This window comes from Oryx dammah, unplaced genomic scaffold, assembly GCF_014754425.2.
Source record: "Oryx dammah isolate SB20612 unplaced genomic scaffold, SCBI_Odam_1.1 HiC_scaffold_20, whole genome shotgun sequence".
NCBI lineage: Eukaryota > Metazoa > Chordata > Mammalia > Artiodactyla > Bovidae > Oryx > Oryx dammah.
This window is the reverse complement of record NW_024070204.1, coordinates 47,782,756-47,802,324: the sequence shown is the minus strand read 5'-3', so window position 1 is coordinate 47,802,324 and position 19,569 is coordinate 47,782,756. Positions and strand designations below refer to the sequence as shown.

At 36.8% G+C, this 19,569-nt stretch overlaps 1 protein-coding gene across 6 annotated transcripts in view; it reads left to right on the top strand.

The window, feature by feature from the left end:
* Window positions 1–19,569, top strand: part of SLC38A9 (solute carrier family 38 member 9) — a 91,674-nt gene that overhangs the window by 56,186 nt on the left and 15,919 nt on the right. For all 6 annotated transcript variants that reach the window (XR_005724808.1, XM_040262541.1, XM_040262543.1 and 3 more), the window contains exons 10-11: window positions 627–734; window positions 15,786–15,892. Coding sequence is in view for 5 of the 6 variants with exons in the window: in XM_040262541.1 (XP_040118475.1) it covers window positions 627–734; window positions 15,786–15,892 (215 nt within the window). In the remaining variant the exon portion in view is untranslated. The remainder of the gene's footprint in view (window positions 1–626; window positions 735–15,785; window positions 15,893–19,569) is intronic.

Genomic DNA, 19,569 nt, shown 5'->3' with positions numbered 1-19,569 from the left:
CAACCAAAATTTCATCTAGATTCTAGATCAGATTGTCCATGGACTGTTTGACTTACTACCATTCTCAAATAAGTTTATGATCCACATTTACTACTTCTCTTTCTTTACTTTCTACTATCTTACACTAAATATTTTGACAGATTTTCCCAACTTGTTGGCTGTCTCTAACTTTTAATACAGAGAATAAGAGTCAGGGACTTCCCAGGGGTCCAGTGGTTAAGACTTCGTGCTTCCAATTCAGGGAGTGCAGGTTCTATCCCTTGTTGGGGAACGAAGATCCCACATGCCGCACGGACAAATTAGAAAAAAGTCAGTTTTGTATTTTGTTTTTTTCCTAAATAACCTTGCAATCTTATAATAAACTCTCTACATATATCAGAACCTAAATTCAGCTCATGACTTCTTAGGCCTACTACATAGCTTTGTTTTCTGATATCTTCCAGAGTTTGTTTCTGTTCTTTAGATCTTCAGTTCAGTTCAGTCGCTCAGTCATATCCAACTCTTTACCTGGGCATAAATACTAACGCTAATTTTCCAAAGTTTGCTGAAAGTGTAGAAACAAAATTTGATTTTGAAATAGTCTGTAAAACAAAGATAATTAATGGTTTCTGAATTTTTCCTTGCAGGCACAGTGTCTGTTCTCTACTTGATTTTTCTTGTCACTTGGAAGGCTATTCGCTTGGGATTTCATTTGGAGTTTCATTGGTTTACACCAACAGAATTTTTTGTCCCAGGTGAGCTATTTCAGCCAAGTAAAGAATTAATGAATTACAATAATGTGATCTTTAGTTAACTATTATTAGCTATTGTTACTATAAAACAAATAATCATAGCTTTTATGATGAGTACTTTTTATTAATGCTGTTAAGCTAAAACCAGAAATACAGTTGAAATTACTATGGTTTTCTTGCAGTTGGGGATAACCAGGACCCTTTGTCATTTCTACTTGGGAGTTAAAAGTCATAGTGCAATTGAAAAATCAAGAACTCATTCTCTAGACGTCTCTGAGAAGGCATAACCCTAGAATTTTAGAGACTTAGAACATAGTAATAAATATATCTGGATAATACTAGTAATTGTAGGTCATCTGCTTGGTGGTTCTATGGTGGGTAATACCACATGACCCAGGTCTGCTGCAGCCAGAGCCCCTATCCCTGTGGCAGGCCACTGCTGACTCGTGCCTCCACAGGAGACACTCAAACACTCAAAGGCAGGTCTGGCTCAGTCTCTGTGGGACCTCTGGGTCCTGGTGCACACACAGTTGGAAGCATCTTGGGTGGGTAGGGGGTTTGATTCTAAATACAGTTTCGCCCCTCCTGCCATTTTGTTGGGGCTTTTCCTTTGCCCTTGGACTTGGGTATATCTTTTTTTGGTGGGATCCAACATTCTCCTGTCAATAGTAGTTCAGCAGCAAGTTGCAATTTTGGAGTTCTTGCAAGAGATGAGCACACGTTCTTCTACTCCTCCATCTTGTTGCAGAATGATTATACCAAAGAAATTCTTGCAGTGTTAAGAAAGTTTTAGGACCCCTACAGATTTCCCAACTTGAGGTTTGGGCAAAGGGACTGAGAACCCCCAGGCAATTTGACTTTGGAGACAGCGGGTTTGATTACAGAACTTCCACAGGACTGGGGGAACAGATTCTTGGAGGGCACAAACAAAACCTTGTGAACACCAGGGCCAGGAAAAAGGAGCATTGTGCCCACAAGAGACTGAGTCAGACTTGCCTTTGAGTGTCCAGGAGTCTCGGGCCAAACAACAGAGATGGAACACAGCTCCACCCATCAAAAGAAAATAGGATTAAAGATTTCCTGAGCATGGCCCCACCCATTAGAATAAGAACCAGTTTCCTCCACAGTCAGTCTCTCCCATCAGGAAGCTTCTATAAGTGTCTTATCCTTTTTCATCAGAGGGCAGACAGAATGAAAACCATAGTCACAGAAAACTAAGCAAACTGATCACATGGACCACAGCCTTGTCTAACTCAATGAAACTATGAGCCATGCCGTGTAGGGCCACCCAAGACAGATGGGTCACTATGGATAGTTCTGACAAAAAGTTGTCCACTGGAGAAGGGAATGGCAAACCACTTCAGTATTCTCGCCTTGAGAACCCCATGAACAGTATGAAAAGGCAAAAAGATATGTCACTGAAAGATGAACTCCCCAGGTCGGTAGGTGCCCAATATGCTACTGGAGAAGAGTGAAGAAATAACTCCAGAAAGAATGAAGAGATGGAGCCAAGCAAAAACAACGCCCAGTTGTGGATGTGACTAGGATGGAAAAAGTCTGATGCTGTAAAGAACAATATTACATGGGAACCTAGAATGTTAGATCCATGAATCAAGGTAAATTGGAAGTGGTCAAACAGGAGATGGCAAGAGTGAACATCGACATTTTAGGACTCAGTGAACTAAAATGGACTGGAATGGGAGAATTTAACTCAGATGACCATTATATCTGCTACTGTGGCCAAGAATCCCTTAGAAGAAATGGAGTAGCCCTCATAGTCAACAGAAGAGTCCAAAGTGCAGTACTTGGGTGAAATCTCAAAATGACAGAATGATCTCTGTTTGATTCCAAGGTAAATAATTCAATATCATAGTAATCCAAGTCTATGCCCCGACCACTAATGCTGAAGAAGCTGAAGTTGAATGGTTCTATGAAGACCTACAAGACCTTTTAGAACTAACACCAAAAAAGGATGTCCTCTTTATCATAGGGGACTGGAATGCATAGGAAGTCAGGAGATACCTCGAGTAACAGGCAAGTTTGGCCTTGGAGTACAAAATGAAGCAGGGCAAAGGCTAACAGAGTTTTGCCAAGAGAACTCTCTGGTCATAGTAAACACCCTCTTCCCAACAACACAAGAGACAACTCTGCACATGGACATCACCAGATGGTCAATACCAAAATCAGATTATATTCTTTGCAACCAAAGATGGAGAAGCTCTATACAGTCAGCAGAAACAAGTCCAGGAGCTGACTGTGGCTCAGATCATGAACTCCTTATTGCAAAATTCAGAGTTAAATGGAAGAAAGTAGGGAAATTCACTAGTTCATTCAGGCATGACCTAAAGTCAAATCCCTTATACAGTACCTGACACAGTATACTAGACACAGTACCTGAAGAACTTGGTGACCAAGACCATCCCCATGAAAAAGAAATGCAAAATGGTTAGCTGAGGAGGCCTTACAAATAGCTGAGAAAAGAAGAGAAGCTAAAGGCAAAGGGGAAAAGGAAAGATATACCCATCTGAATGCAGAGTTAATAGCAAGGAGAAATAAGAAAGCCTTCCTCAGTGATTCAATGCAAAGAAATAGAGGAAAACAAAGAATGGGAACACTAGAGATCTCTTCAGGAAAATTAGAGATACCAAGGGAACATTTCATGGAAAGATGGGCACAATAAAGGAAAGAAACAGTATGGACCTAACCAAAGCTGAAGATATTAAGAAAAGGTAGCAAGAATGCATAGAATAACTATATAAAAATAGTTTTTTAAAAAGTCTTAATGACCCAGATAACCACAATGGTGTGATCACTCACCTAGAGCCAGACATCCTGGAATGTGAAGTCAAATGGGCCTTAGGAAGCATCACTAGGAACAAAGTGGAGGTGATGGAATTCCAGTTGACTATTTCAAATCCTAACAGATGATGCTGTGAAAGTGCTACATTCAATATGCCAGCAAATTGGAAAACTCAGCAGTGGTCACAGGACTGGAAAAGGTCAGTTTTCATTCCAATCCCAAAGAAAGGCTATGCCAAAGAATGTTCAAACTACCACACAATTGTACTCATCTCACATGTTTGCAAAGTAATGCTCCAAATTCTCCAAGCCAGGCTTCAACAGTATGTGAACCAAGAGCTTCCAGACGTTCAAGCTGGTTTTAGAAAAGGCAGAAGAGCCAGAGATCAAATTGCCAACATTTGCTGGATCATTGAAAAAGCAAGAGAGTTCTAGAAAAGCATCTACTTCTGCTTTATTGACTACACCAAAGCCTTTGACTGTGTGGATCACAACAACTGTGGAAAATTCTTCAAGAGATGGGAATACCAGACCACCTGAGCTGCCTCCTGAGAAATCTGTGTGCAGGTCAAGAAGGAACAATTAGAACTGGACATGGTACAACAGACTAGTTCCATATTGGGAAAGGAATACGTCAAGGCTGTATATTGTCATTCTGCTTATTTAACTTATATATAGAGTACATCATGCAAAATACTGGGCTGGATGAAGCACAAGCTGGAATCAAGATTGCCGGAAGAAATAACAGTAACCTCAGATATGCAGATAACACCACCCTTATGGCAGAAACCAAAGAGTAACTAAAGAGCCTCTTGATGAAGGTAAAAAAGGAAAGGGAAAAAGTTGGCTTAAAACTCAACATTCAGAAAATTAAGATCATGGCATCCAGTCCCATCACTTCATGGCAAATAGATGGGGAAACAATGGAAACAGTGACAGACTTTTTTGGGGGGGCTCCAAAATCACTGCAGATGGTGACTGCAGCCATGAAATCAAAAGATACTTGCTCCTTGGAAGAAAAGCCATGACCAACCTAAAGCAGAGACATTACTTTGCCAACAAAGGACCGTTTAGTCAAGGCTATGGTTTTTCCAGTAGTCATGTATGGATGTGAGTGTTGGACCATAAAGAAAGCTGCATGCTGAAGAATTGTTGCTTTTGAACTGTGGTGTTTTAGAAGACTCTGGAGAGACCCTTTGACTGCAAGGAGATCAATCAATCCTAAAGGAAATCAAACCTGAATATTCATTGGAAGGGCTGATGCTGAAGCTGAAGCTCCAATACTTTGTCCACCTGATGTGATGAATTGACTCATTGGAAAAGGCCTTGATGCTGGGAGAGATTGAAGGCAGGAGGAAAAAGGGATGACAGAGGATGAGGTGGTTGGATGGCATCACCTACTCAATTGACATGAGTTTGAGCACACTCCAAGAGTTGGTGATGGACAGGGAAGCCTGGCGTACTGCATTCCATGAGGTCGCAAAGACTCGCACGTGACTGAGTGACTGAACTGAACTAAATGCTGGTAATTAACATCATTGTTCCCTTTATGGGTTTCTTCTTTTAATGTTGATGTTTTTCAGACTAATTAAGATGGTGATTATTAAGTGTTCTTTTCCTCCTTTTTTTTTTTACCCCATAGCAGTTTTTTATTTCACCCAAATTTAGAGTATTTTGAACATGATAGAAGGGCATCCAAGGATCAAACCCAGGTGTCCCACATTGCAGGCAGGATTCTTTACCGTCTGAGCCACCAGGGAAGCCCAAGAATACTGGAGTGGGTAGCTTAACCCTTCTCCAGGGAATCCTCCAACCCAGGAATCGAACTCAGGTCTTCTACATTGCAGGCAGATTCTTTATCAGCTGAGCTACCAGGGAAGTCCAAAGCAATGAATTGATAATGCTAAATGAGGAGACAGACTAGAAAATAGAAGTGGCTATTATGCTTATATCTTAAAAACTGATAAGGAGAAAGAAATTAGTACAAAATCCTGTTTTGGTTTAGAAAGACTGCTTTCCTTACATTCTTCAACTGTTGATTCTGGCAGTGCAGATTTCAAGTCTTTATTCAATTTCTCAGGTTTGTCTCTAAAGACTACAATTAGGGTTGTCTTCCTTTGTTTCATTTATTACAACATTCTTGAGTTTTCCAGGTGTGCTGAGTTGGTGATCATTGGAAGTCATTGTGTTACCATGGTTACTTATTTTTAGTTCATCTGGCTGCATCAACTTTAATTTTTTAAATTTCTATTAGAAGCCCACAAAGACTAAAAAGTCAGTTTAAATTCAGAATAAAGGAAGCACTGCGCTTGAAAGGCATCCTTCTCTCACAGATTATATTTAAAATTGGATAGTGGTAAAAATGGCAACTTTAAGTTACTTCTTCCACTGATTAATAAAAATAGTCTATTTTCTAAAAGTAGATTCATGATGATTTATATTTAGACTTAGTGATAAAAGTTCCTGCTAATAATAGAACATTGGAGATAAATATGAAAGAAAGGGAGAATATTAATAGTTATTTAGAAGAAGGAAAAGAGAAACATTTAAGTAGTTATCAAGCCATTTATTTCACTTTGCTTCATTTCTAAATGATATGAAAGGAGACTAAAAGGAGTTTTTATAAATGTTTATGGCTCTGAGACTTACTGTTATTGAATTTTTCAATAAAGAAAATATGTCATAAATCTTTCTCAGTAAAGGCTGATTAAAAATCAGAGAATTTGGAGGGTGTGAATCTTTACTGTCCTGATGAAGAATTCTCATAAACTTCTGGGTCTAATTGAATCTTTATGTACTCTTGTTTCTAAAAATTCATTTTTCAGTTCAGTAAGTAGATCCCATCACCCTTCTTCCCAGGTAATTGGAAAAATGACAAGAAAAACCTGCTCATGTATTTCATTCTATCCTTTCCTGCCTACTCAGGGACTTTACTTTTTGCTGTTATCCTTTCTTTTTTAATCATGCGTTATCAGATTTTTCCTACTGAACTATTCCTACTAGTATACAAACATGTTTCCCAGTCTAAAAACAAAAACTCGTATAACCCCATTCCCTGTAACTGTTACTTCTTCTGAAAGAAAAACTTTGTAAGAGTTGTCTGTGCTGTCTCCACTTCTTCCATTTTGCCTTGGACTCACTTCTGTTAGGCTTTTGCTCCAGTCACTCCATGCCTGATGACCAATGACTTCATCTTTCCAAACCCCATGACCAAATCCCATACTTCTTCTTACTCAACCTATAAGCAGCATTGGGCACATTTGGCCACGTCTTCCATCTTAAAACACTTTATTTACTTAACTTCTAAAACCCTATTCTCTCTTGACTCTTCTACATAACTGTTCCTTTTCTTATCTCTGACCTCTAAATGATAGTCATCTGGTTTAGACACAAACTCCCCTTCTCTCTACCTTTATTCCCTAAATAATGTCATCTAGTCACCTAGCTTTATATGTTGTCATCATAGATGATGACCAATCCCAATTTTTTTATCTCTAGCTCAGATCTCTCTACTGAAATCCATACTCACGTATCTAGCTGCTTCTTCTTGGATGTCCACTTTGTATTCTTAATTTACAAAAATCCAATAACTGTTTTCTCCCTCATCCACCCCCTCCCACCAGCCTGCTTAACCTGCTCTTCTCCTAGGCTTCTCATTCTCAGAAAATGGTAACCCCAGTTTACCACTTGACTGGACCAAACACTTAGGAGTCATACTTGACTGTTCTTTTTTTCCACTTCCCCTCACCAATATCTGCACAACTGACCTTCTACTTTCAAAATAAATTGAGAATCTGACTATTTCTTATCATTTCTACCAAAAAAGAACTATGTTAAGCTCCTACTCTCTCAGCCAGATTATTGAAGTAGCCTCATAACTAGCCTCACTGTTACCACTTTGTCTCCTTCTCCATAGTCTGTTCCACACCTAGCAGATAGAGTTTATTTTTAAAACATAACCTTCAAAAGCCTCTAGTGGTTTCCCATCTTATTCAGAATAGAGGCAAGTCCAGACCACCTGACCGGCCTCTTGAGAAATCTGTATGCAGGTCAGGAAGTAACAGTTAGAACTGCACATGGAACAACAGACTGGTTCCAAATAGGAAAAGGAGTACGTCAAGGCTGTATATTGTCACCCTGCTTATTTAACTTCTATGCAGAGTACATCATGAGAAACGCTGGGCTGGAGGAAGCACAAGCTGCAATCAAGATTGCCGGGAGAAATATTAATAACCTCAGATATGCAGATAACACCACTCTTATGGCAGAAAGTGAAGAAGAACTAAAAAGCCTCTTGATGAAAGTGAAAGAGGAGAGTGAAAAAGTTGGCTTGAAGCTCAACATTCAGAAAACGAAGATCATGGCATCCAGTCCCATCACTTCATGGGAAATAGATGAGGAAACAGTGTCAGACTTTATTTTTTTTTGGGCTCCAAAATCACTGCAGATGGTGATTGCAGCCATGAAATTAAAAGACGCTTACTCCTTGGAAGAAAAGTTATGACCAACCTAGATAGCATATTCAAAAGCAGAGACATTACTTTGCCAACTAAGGTCCATCTAGTCAAGGCTATGGTTTTTCCTGTGGTCATGTATGGATGTGAGAGTTGGACTGTGAAGAAGGCTGAACGCTGAAGAATTGATGCTTTTGAATTGTGGTGTTGCAGAAGACTCTTGAGAGTCCCTTGGACTGCAAGGAGATCCAACCAATCCATTCTGAAGGAGATCAACCTGGGATTTCTTTGGAAGGAATGATGCTAAAGCTGAAACTCCAGTACTTTGGCCACCTCATGTGAAGAGTTGACTTATTGGAAAAGATTCTGATGCTGGGAGGGATTGGGGGCAGGAGGAGAAGGGGATGACAGAGGATGAGATGGTTGGATGGCATCACTGACTCGATGGATGTGAGTCTGAGTGAACTCTGGGAGTTGGTGATGGACAGGGAGGCCTGGCGTGCTGTGATTCATGGGGCACAAAGAGTTGGACAGGACTGAGCGACTGAACTGAACTGATAGGCCCTGTTGAATGTGACTCCTGGCTTTCTCTCTGATTTCTTTCCCTATTACTTTCCCACTCATTCAGTCTACTCCAACAACACTGCCTTCCTTGCTGCTCTCCTAAATTGCCAAGCACACTCCTAGCTCAGAGTCTTTGTACTCAGTATTCCCTGTACGTAAAATGTCCTTTTTCTCAGGTTTCTACATGATTGGTATTGTTAGAGAGGTTTTCCCTGACTTTGTACCAACTCTCACACCTTCTTGTTCTTTGTTTTCTTTAGAACTGTCATCACTACCAAATCTTATAGGCAAGTATCCCAGGTTATCTAAATGTTAAATTCCTGATTCTGACTGGTTGGAGTATTGAGGCATATTCGTTATTCTAATCAACTTTGCTCCCGAGTTTCAGATAGAAAGTAGCAGACATTAAGATAACAAGAGACTTACCTAAAAATGTTTCTGAATCTGTTTGGTTCTTGAATTTGGAAAGTTCAGATGTTATGAAATATCTGTGTTTATTTTTTTTACCTGGGTATCTAGAATGTTCGCTCTCTGAGAAATATTCTTTGTTTTTTTTATGCTTCTCTATTACTATTGTATCCCCAAGATCTATGATACTTCTAGCATATAGTGAGTGCTCAAATAACTGAGAAAATGGGTTTATATCTACTCCTTCCCAACACCCATTAAAACAATATTTTAAAAAATGTAAAAAACAAGCACAAAGAAACTCTCCAGAAGAGACAATAGCAAACGAGAGACAGCAACAGATTTTTAGAAGCTAGAAAGCTGGTACGTGGTTGGTAATTGACAGCAAAGCAGAGAAAGCTGAAATGTAAATACCTGTAGAGAGGGGGGCAATGTGAATGACACAATCCTTGAAAGCCTCAGTATTTGGAGACATTTGGGAACTCTGAAAGCAAAGATAAGGAGAAGGGCTTAAAATGGGAGAATTCCTTGAAAGTTTATATCAGTAATAATTAGATATAATCCATCCCCCTTCCCTTTTCAATCTAGCAGGAGATGGAAGAAACTAAATCAGGTACTCTCTGGACTTCGGTTTGCCAAGGTCAACAGAAGGGTAGGAATAAGACTCAGTTCTGAAAATGGGTTAAGTGAAAGCATATGTGCTGAATGGTGAGGCCAAACCCCACCTCCTACCCCTCCAATTCTCTTTTCTTTACACCTTGCCTCTCAGAATGCTGATAGCATAGGAAAATAGAGGGTTCTCCTCAGGAGAAACCAATAAGCCCAAGAAGACCTGGAGTCTCGGATATTTGGGTTCTATCAAAGAAATGGCAGGTACCTTGTTTGTCTCAGATCATTTAGATGTCTACTAAGTATGCTTTTTTTTTTTAGTGCTTCACTTTTACATATTAATATAACTGAAGACCACTAGATACCTGTGGAAAACCTCTTACATAAAAATAAAACAAAAAAGATAAAAAAGGAACCTAAAGGGAAAATAATGAGTGAACAAAAGCAACATTCTAAAAAATTACATCCTCAAAGTGACAAAGACAATGATTTCCGTGAAACAATATTTGAATACCATTGGAAATAAAATATGAATAGAAATTAAGAATTCAAAGGAAATTTGGAAGATAAAGCTAACCTTCTCAAAAGACTAGACAATGTAGATGGATGGATGGATAGATGGATGGATGGATGATTGGAAGGAAGGAAGGAAAAATATAGGACAGAAAAGATGAGGAAATAGAGAATTAATCTAGGTGGTCCAGTATCCAACTGAAAATAGTGCCATAGAGAAGAGAGAACGTGGTGAGGAAATTATCAAAGAAATTATGTAAGAAATTTCCTCAGAACTGAAGAACATAAGGCCCCAAAACATTGTGAATAAGACCCACACCAAAGCATATCATTATGAAATTTCACAACACCAGGGATAAAGAGAAGAGCTTTCAGGGACTAAGAACAAGTCTGTACAAAAGGTCTGGAATCAGAATAGTATCAGACTTTTTAACAACAACTCTGAAAGAAAAAGACAATAGAAGGTCATCAAAGGTTGCAGAATAAATTATTTTGACCTAAAATCCTAAAGCCCACTATACTCTCATCCAACTGTTAGAGTATATAATAAAGGTATTTTTGGAAAGTCTCACAAAATTTTACCTTCCATGCACTCTTTCTCAGGAAAATACTGCAAAATATGCTTCACCAAAAAGAAGTAGAGTATCAAGAAATTCCCAGAATGATGGTGAAGGGAAATCCTAGGAAACAGCTGTGCAACAGGCGTAGGGAGCAGCCAGCCCAGATTTCAGCAGGTAGACAGATGGCTCCAAGAGGCATTTTTTCAAAGAAAAAAAATAATAAAATGGAAAATGTTATTTGATGTGTTATATAGATAGAGTGGAGTTTTTCCATTCTTTTGGAGAATTTAGGGAAGAATTAGTGTTAACTAGAAAATTAGGCAACTAAGAAGGAAAAAAGTCAATTATGACTTCCAATAAAACAGGTCAATACAAGTATTTTATATAAGAAAGAAAAGTGTAATAATAGTAATAGATTCCATGGCTTAACTATGAATAACAAATAATAATCATAAAAATGAAAACTTTGATTTTACAAAATCAGAATTATGATTCTATTAGGGGAATAAAACATGGGGAAGTGAAGGGTGATAGTGATATAAAAGTCCTAAAGCCTTCTGGTGGAAAATCAATGGATCATGTCTAAAATTTAAAAGTAAAGAAAAAGGAATATAAGCATATTACTTAAAAATAGATTATAAATTTAAGATATGCTAAATAGTCACAAGAGTTATAATTAGTTGCCTCTGGGAAACAGGATTCAGGATGGGAGATTTGAAAGGTATAAAGCTGGTTTTTGTTAGAAACCTTGTGATACTGTTTAACTTTTAACAATTTAAGACTGCAATTAAGATTACATTTTTAAAATGAAAAGCTGTTAAATGCTTTGAAACTGACTTCAAAAAGAGACTCAGACACTGATTTTCAAGGATTATGGGGTGATTTGCCATTTGATAGCAGCATTGTGTTAATCTGCAGCCAGAAAAACATAATTTTCTAACCACATGTACTTTAAATAGTATGTATATACTGCACATTTTTTGTTGTTTTTGCTTTTGAACTTTTTAATTAAAGTATAGCATACATTTATAATAAAAAATACACAGTTCCTAAGTGTACAACTTGATTAATTTTCACAAACTGAACAAATCAGATAACCAGCACCCTGTTCAAAATCAGAAATTACTATTAATAGCACCCCAGAAATCCGTCTCATTCTCCCTACCAGTTGATATTGCCCTGCAGAGATAACCACTGTTCTAAATTTTAACCCCAGAGATTAATTTTGTCTGTTTTTTGACAGACTATAGTTGGTTATGTCCATATTTAGTCCTCTGCCCGTGTTTTCAATCAGATTGTTTATTTTCTTGCTATTGAGTTATATGAGTTATTTATATATTTTGATTATTAGCTGTTTATCCAGTACATGATTTGCAAACACTTTCTCCCATTTTGTAGGTTGCCTGTTCATTTCGTCAATGGTTTCCTTTGCTGTACAGAAGCTTGTTAGGTTGATGAGGTTCCATTTGTTTATTTTTGTGTTTGTTGCCTTTGCTTTTGTTGTGAAATAAAAATATCACTGCCGAGATCAGTATCATGGAGCTTCCCCTCCCGCCATATGTTTTCTTCTAGGGGTTTTATGGTTTCAGGTCTTACTTTCAAGTTTTTAATCCATTTAGAGTTGATCTTTGTGTATGGTTTAAGATAGGGGGGCCCAGTTTCATTCTTTTGCTTGTGTCTCCTGGTTTTTCCAACAGCATTTATTGAAGAGGCTATTCTTTCCCCATTGTATATTCTTGACTTCTTTGTCATAAATTAATCAGCTATATATGTGTGGATTTATTTCTAAGCATTCTGTTCCACTGATCTATGTGTCTGTTCTTTGTCAGTACCATGCTGTTTTGATTACTATATCTTGTAATAAAGTTTAAAACCAGGAAGTGTGATGCCACCAGCTTCATACTTCTTTCCCAAAATTGCTTTAGCTGTTTGGAGTCTTTTATGTTTCTATATACATTTCAGGACTGTTCTATTTTTGTGAAAAATGTCATTGAAATTTTGGTGGAGATTGCATTGAATGTGTAGATTGTTTTGGGTAGTATGGACATTTTAACAATATTGATTCTTCCAATTCATGAACTTGGAGTCACTTTCCATTTATTTGTGTCTTCAATTTCTCTCATCATGTCTTACAGATTTTAGTTTATAGGTCTTTCAACTCCTTGGTTAAATTTATTTCCAGGTGTTTTATTCTTTTTGATGCTACTATAAATGGGATTGTTTTCTTAATTTCTTTTTCTGATAGTTTGTTATTAGTGTCTAGAAACACAACAGATTTCGTATGTTGAAATAGAACTCCCCAAAGTTTTCTGATTTTGTGTATTGGTTCTAAAAGTTTTTTGGTGGCATTCTTAGGGTTTTCTGTATATAGTATTATATCCTCAACAAATGGAGGCAGTGTTATTTCTTCCTTTCCAATTTTGATGCCTTTTATTTCTTTTCTTGCTCTAAGACTTTCAATACTGTGTTGGATAAAAATGGCAAGAGTAGTCGTCCTTGTCTTATTCCTGTTCTTGAAGGAAAAGTTTTCAGCTTATCATCATTGAATGTGATATTAGTTCTGGGTTTGTCCTATATATGGCCTTTATTATGTTGAGGTACTTTCCCTCCATACCCAGTTATTTGAGAGTTAATATCATAAATTCGTGTTCAGGCTCGATTTTGGAGGGTAAGTCCCTCCAGTGTGCACACTGGGAACATTTTTTCCCATCAATCTGGGCTTTTCCTTTACAGGACAAGCCAATTTGGTTGGGTACCCATTTGCAAAGGGGAGGTGTTGTTGGACTCTACTCTGAGCTGGTTCATTGAGAGCTAGTTCTCATGGGGCAGGCCCACCCTAGTTGAAATTAGCTCATTTGTAGGGTACATTTATTTACCTGATTTGGGAACCGGTCCAGTTGGAACTGGTTCATTTGGAAGCTAGTTCTTGAGGAGGTGGGTAGCCTAGTTGGAATTAGTTCATTTGTTTTATAGGGTAAATTTGTTTTATAGGGTAAATTTATTTACCCTATCAGGGAATCGATTCATCTGTATTCATTGATGCTGGAATCTATGCCATTTTTCTTGGAATTTGTCTGCATCTTTTGTGTTTTGGTGTTATAAAGCTTTTAAAAATGGGAAATGTTTCATGTGTACCAGGGGAAAGATCTTTGGGGTACATGTTAGCTACTTTAAGATCAGAAGGGCAGTGGCCCCTGAAAGGTTCACAATTAAAACAGTCAGAAATGTTTTACAAAGGAGAGGAACATTCTGATAATGAACATGCCTAGGAGGCTCCCTTGGACTTGTGGCATCCAATTCTAATTTCCCTTACAGGAGCCGGGGAGAAGGAAATGGCTACCCACTCCAGTATTCTTGCTGGAGAATCTCATGGACAGAGGAGCCTCGCAGGCCACAGTCCATGGGATCGCAGAGTCAGACATGACTGAGTGACTTAAGCTTATTGTAAAATGCTTTTTCTGCATCTATTGAAATGATCATATGATTCTCATTCTTCAATTTGTTAATGTGGTGTATTGATTGATTGAATGTGGTATCATTGATTACAATGATTGATTTGTATATGTTGAACCATACTTGCATCCCTGGAATAAATCTCACTTGATAATGGTATGTAATCCTTTTAATGAATTGTTTAACTTGGATTGCCAATATTTTATTGAGAATTTTTGTATCTGTGTTCATCAGGGACATTGGCCTATAATTTTTTTTCTTGTGTCTTTGTCTAGCTGTGGTATCAGGTTAATTCTGGCTTTGTAAAATGAGTTTGGAAGTGTTTTTCTCTTTTATTTTTTGGAAGAGCTTGAGAAGGATACTATTAATTCTTGATTGGTAGAATTCACAGAGAAGCTTTCTAGTCTTAGACTTTTGTTGAGAAGGTTTTAATTATTGATTCAATCTCTAGTCTGTTCAGATTTTCTGTTTTTTCATGATTCAGTCTTGGGAGTTTGCATGTTTTTAGAAATTTATTCATTCTTTCTAGATTGTCCAATTTGTTGGTGTTTTGGTGTATAATTGTTCACGTGGTCTCTTATGATCTTTTGTATTTCTGTTGTATCAGTTGTGGTGTCTTCTCTTTCATTTATAGTTTCACTTATATGAATCATCTCTTTTTTCTTGGTTTATCTAGCTGAGGTCTTATCTATTTTATCTTTCAAAAAAAGCCAGCTCTTAGTTTTGTTGATCTTTTCTATTATCTCTTTAATCCCTATTTCATTTATTTCTTGCTGATCTTTGTTATTTCTCTTCCTTTTAACTTTGGGATTTATTTGTTCTTTTTCTAGTTTCTTTAGGTATAAAAATGTTTATTTGAGATTTTTCTTATTTCTTGAGGTAGGCCTATCATGTACAAATGATAATTTTATCATCTTCTAAAATATTGGAGCTTTGTTATAATTATATAAGTATAATGCTGTTGATCTGAAGTGGTCATTGTTTTTCTTGTTAGAAAGTATCCTTCTGTTGAGGTATGTCTCAATAGGGCTTTTTTTTAAACCTATATTGTTGGAACACCTCATAGAGTAACTGCTATGAATACTGGAATGCATTATCTTTTCAAATTAGTGTTTTCATTTTCTTCAGATAAATACCCAGTAGTGGAATTACTGGGTCAATATGGTAGTTCTGTTTTGATGATAGCCATTTTGTATGAGATGCGAGGTAGTATCACGTTTTGGTTTTAATTTGAATTTCTCTGATGATTAGCAGTATAGATCATTTTTTCATGTGCCTTTTGACTATCTGTATATCATATTTTGAAAAATGTATATTCAGGTCTTCTGCCCATTTTTCGTTGAGACCCTGAATTTGATCTTGCTCTACAACATACTAGTTGTATGACCTCAAACAGAAATAACTAATAGAAAGTACCCTCACATGGACTTTCCTGGTGGTCCACTGGTTTCAACTCCGTGCTTCCAACACAGGGGGCGTGGGTTCGATCCCACATGCTGGCAAGCATGGCCAAAAATGATAAAGTATCCCCACAGACATGATTTCTTGATTCCTCTTCTTTCCCTTTTCAAGTATTTGTTCAAGTATAATGTTAGCCTTGAGGAACTTTATAAAGGCATTTTATTCGGCTACTAGTACTCATTTTCCAGTTGTCAGTTTTAATGCATGTTTTTTCTTCTCTCTTTTTCTCCTAGAGATAAGATTTCAGTTTCCACAACTGACTGGGGTGCTTACCCTTGCTTTCTTTATTCATAATTGTATTATCACACTCTTGAAGAACAATAAGAACCAAGAAAATAATGTGAGTAATTACCTGAGGAATTGACTTTTGTTACTAAACCTTAATTTTTAAATGTAAACCACAAAACAATGGTCAGCAAACTTCTTCTTTAAAGGTTTGGGTGGTAAATATCTTAGACTTTATGGGGCATGGGATTACAATTACCCAACTCTACTATTGTGGCATGAAAAATAACTATAAACAATATGTTAGCAAATGGGTAGTGCCTGTGTTGCAAGAAAATTATATTTGCAAAAACAGACAGTTGGCCATATTTCATCCATGGGCCATAATAGTTTGCTCTAGAGCACTCACTAAAAAAAAGGAAAAAAAAAGGATGTATATCTGGTAGCCAGTAATGGTGAGATCTTTAAAAATACCCAAGTGATCTAAAAGAAAACAAGAAAAAGGAAACAAAGAATATATGGTACAAATAGAAAACAAATAGAAAGATAATAGATTCAAACTCAGTCACATTAATAATTACATTAAAAATGGTCTAAATACTACAATTAAAAGAGATTGTCAGTCTGACTAAAAAAATAAAGCTATATATTGTCTACAAGAAACTTGCTTTAAATATAAAGATATACCATGCAGACATTAAGTGTAAGAGAGTTGTTGTTGTTCAGTCACTCTTTGCAGCCCCATGGATTTTTTTTCATGCCAGACTCCCCTGTCCTTCGCTATCTCCTGGAGTTTGCTCAAATTCATGTCCATTGAGTTTGTAATGGTATGTAATCAACTTATCCTCTGCTGCCCTCTTTTCCTGTTGTCTTCAATCTTTCCTAGTATCAGGGTCTTTCCCAATGAGTCAGCTCTTAGCATCAGGTAGCCAAAGTATCAGAGCTTCAGCTTCAACATCAGTCTTTCCAATTAATATTCAGGGTTGATTTCCTTTAGGATTGACTGGTTTGATCTCCTTGCAATCCAAGAGTCTCTCATGAGTCTTCTCCAGCATCACAATTCGAAAGAGTCATTTCTTTGGCGCTCAGCTTTTTTGTGGTCCAGCTCTCACAGCCATATATGACTACTGGATAGAAAACAGAAAGATAATAGATTCAAACCCAGTTGTGCTGATACTTACATTAAAAATGGTCTAAATACTACAATTAAAAGAGATTGTCAGTCTGATTAAAAGCAAAACCTAATTATATACTGTCTACAAGAAACTTACTTTACATATAAAGAGATCATGCAGACACTAAGCGTAAGAGAGATGGAGTGGCTATTTTAATATCAGACAAAGCAGACTTCAGAACAAGGAGTATTGCCGAAGATAAAGAGGAACATTATATGATGATCTTTAAGGACCAGTTCATCAAGAAGACATAATTATCCTAAACATGTATGCTCCCAGTAATAGAGCTTCCAAGTAAAGGAAACAGCAACTGTCTAAACTGTAAGAAGTAGAGAAATCCACAATTATATTAATAATTAGTGATTTCACCAACTCTCCCTTAATAATTGATGGCGCAAATGGAAAATAAGTAAAGATATTGAAAGCATGAAAAATACTATCAGCCTACCTGGCATTTATAAAAGTCTTAAACAACAGCAGAATTCACATTCTTTTCAAAAACACATGAAACATTTACCAAGATTGACCATATGCTGAGCCACAGAACAAGTCATAATACACTTGAAAGGACTGAAATCATACCAAGTATGTTCTTTGACCACAATGAAATTAGAAATCAATACCAGAAAGAAATCTGAGAAATTGACAAATATATGGAAATTAAACAACATACTCCTAAGTAACTAATAAGTTCAAGGAAAAAAATTACAAGAAAAATTAGGGAAGTACTTTGAGATTACTGAAAATGAAGATAAAACATATCAAAATATATGGGATGCACTAAAACTGTGCTTAGAAATTTATGGCTGTAAATACCTACATTAAAAAAAAAAAATCTCAAATCAATAATCTAACCTTCTACCTTAAGACATTGGGGAAAAAAAGAGCAAACTAAACCCAAAGAAAGCAGAATTTAACCAGTTACCTGTGGCCTTGTTAGTAAAATTTGAATTCAGCTTGATAGCTTCTAACCATATAAATGAAAATCATGATGAAGTTCTAATAGGAGTCTATACAATTATTGAAAAGTGAAAGTGTTAGTCATTCAGTCATGTCTGACCCTTTGCAACTGTGGATCTTTCTGCTAACAGGAGAGAATATCCTTCATGTTTCTTCTAGTGCCTTTAAATTTTCTTGCAACGTGAACTTATTAAGTCTTCTCCAAGATTTCTTTGTATGATATCGATAAGTTAGACTCTCTGAAAAATAAATAACCACATCAGTTCGTTCTTTCTGTCTTCTCTCATCACTGTACTAGATTTTAATATTAAAAGTGGCTTTTATCAAGGATTCATGGTAATATAAGAAAGCCATGTGTATAATGTTGCTTTATTGTTTTACAAGAACTGTAATTGAGATATTCTTTGTTAAATTGCTCAGCATCCTTTATGTAAAGACGGTAGAGAGAAAATTTTCTCTGTTCAAAGCTAGGAAAACATTTCCTTAATGACCTCATTATTTGATAATAAGGGTCATATAACTATTCTTGTTTCTATTTTTGCTTTGACTTTTGGAAAACTTAAGAATTAAGATCTCTTACCATTTTCTATAACTTTTCCTAGGCAAATGTATTTTTGCAGTTTTTTTCTTTTTCCATTACCCTCACAATTTAGATTCAGTTTTTATTTTGGAAATGTTTAATCTTATTGTACTTCTGTCATAAACAGTTTTGAATCTTTGGAGGGAATAGGAAGAAAATCTTCGTATCCTAAATGAACATTTGGAACTTTGGAGTATAAAGGAAAAATTGAGAATATACTTTATCGCTTTTACTTTTAAATGCCTCTCACCTTCTTCACAAATTTCCTGACTCCCTGCCACTTGAACTAAGCTGCCAATCACAAATTTTAGGACGTTTCAAGATATGTGGAAGATATCTTTTATCATCACAGGAACAGTGTATGTAGTTAACAGTGTATACTTTGGTTTCAGCCAGGTCACCTTTCTATCCTACTCAACTGATCTCTAATGCTAATTTAAACCAGGTACCACAGAAACCAATTTTGTGAAGTTGGATTCTCATGTTTTGGGTCATTCTATCCATAAGGCTATGTTTCTCAAACTTCACCACCAAAGTCCCCTTAATGAGAGAGAACACCTTGTATACCTGTGAATCTGGGGGTGAAGAAAACAATTTTAGTGGAATCTCATGTTTTATCCTAAACACTCATGTATATTTTTATTGTGCTCATAATTAGTTTGTCTTATTAGAAAACAGTCTTAAAACAATGGGTTAAGTTACAGGCAGACTTCACTTTGCACAGTTCCCATATGCATGAATTTCAGTTGCTGTGGCTTAGTTAGATTATATCAGTTCCCCCTAACAACATGGTTCAAATTTAGGTTACCACAGGATTTGAACTTGCATAAAGTAGTAACTGGGGGCTTCCCAGGTGGTGCAGTGGTAAAGAATCCACCTGCCAAGGCAGGAAGGACTGTACAAGTCAATGAATCACTTATGGATCCTCACCTGGAATCAACTTCAGAAAATCTTAGCACCTTAGAAACCTTCACCTCAAGAAGTTTTTTTCCTAGTGACTCCCAGAGTCTTGATTGGCATCTGAACTGGTCCTTTCACTTTTAGATTATTTTCCTTTGTGCCTCTGATCTAGTCCGC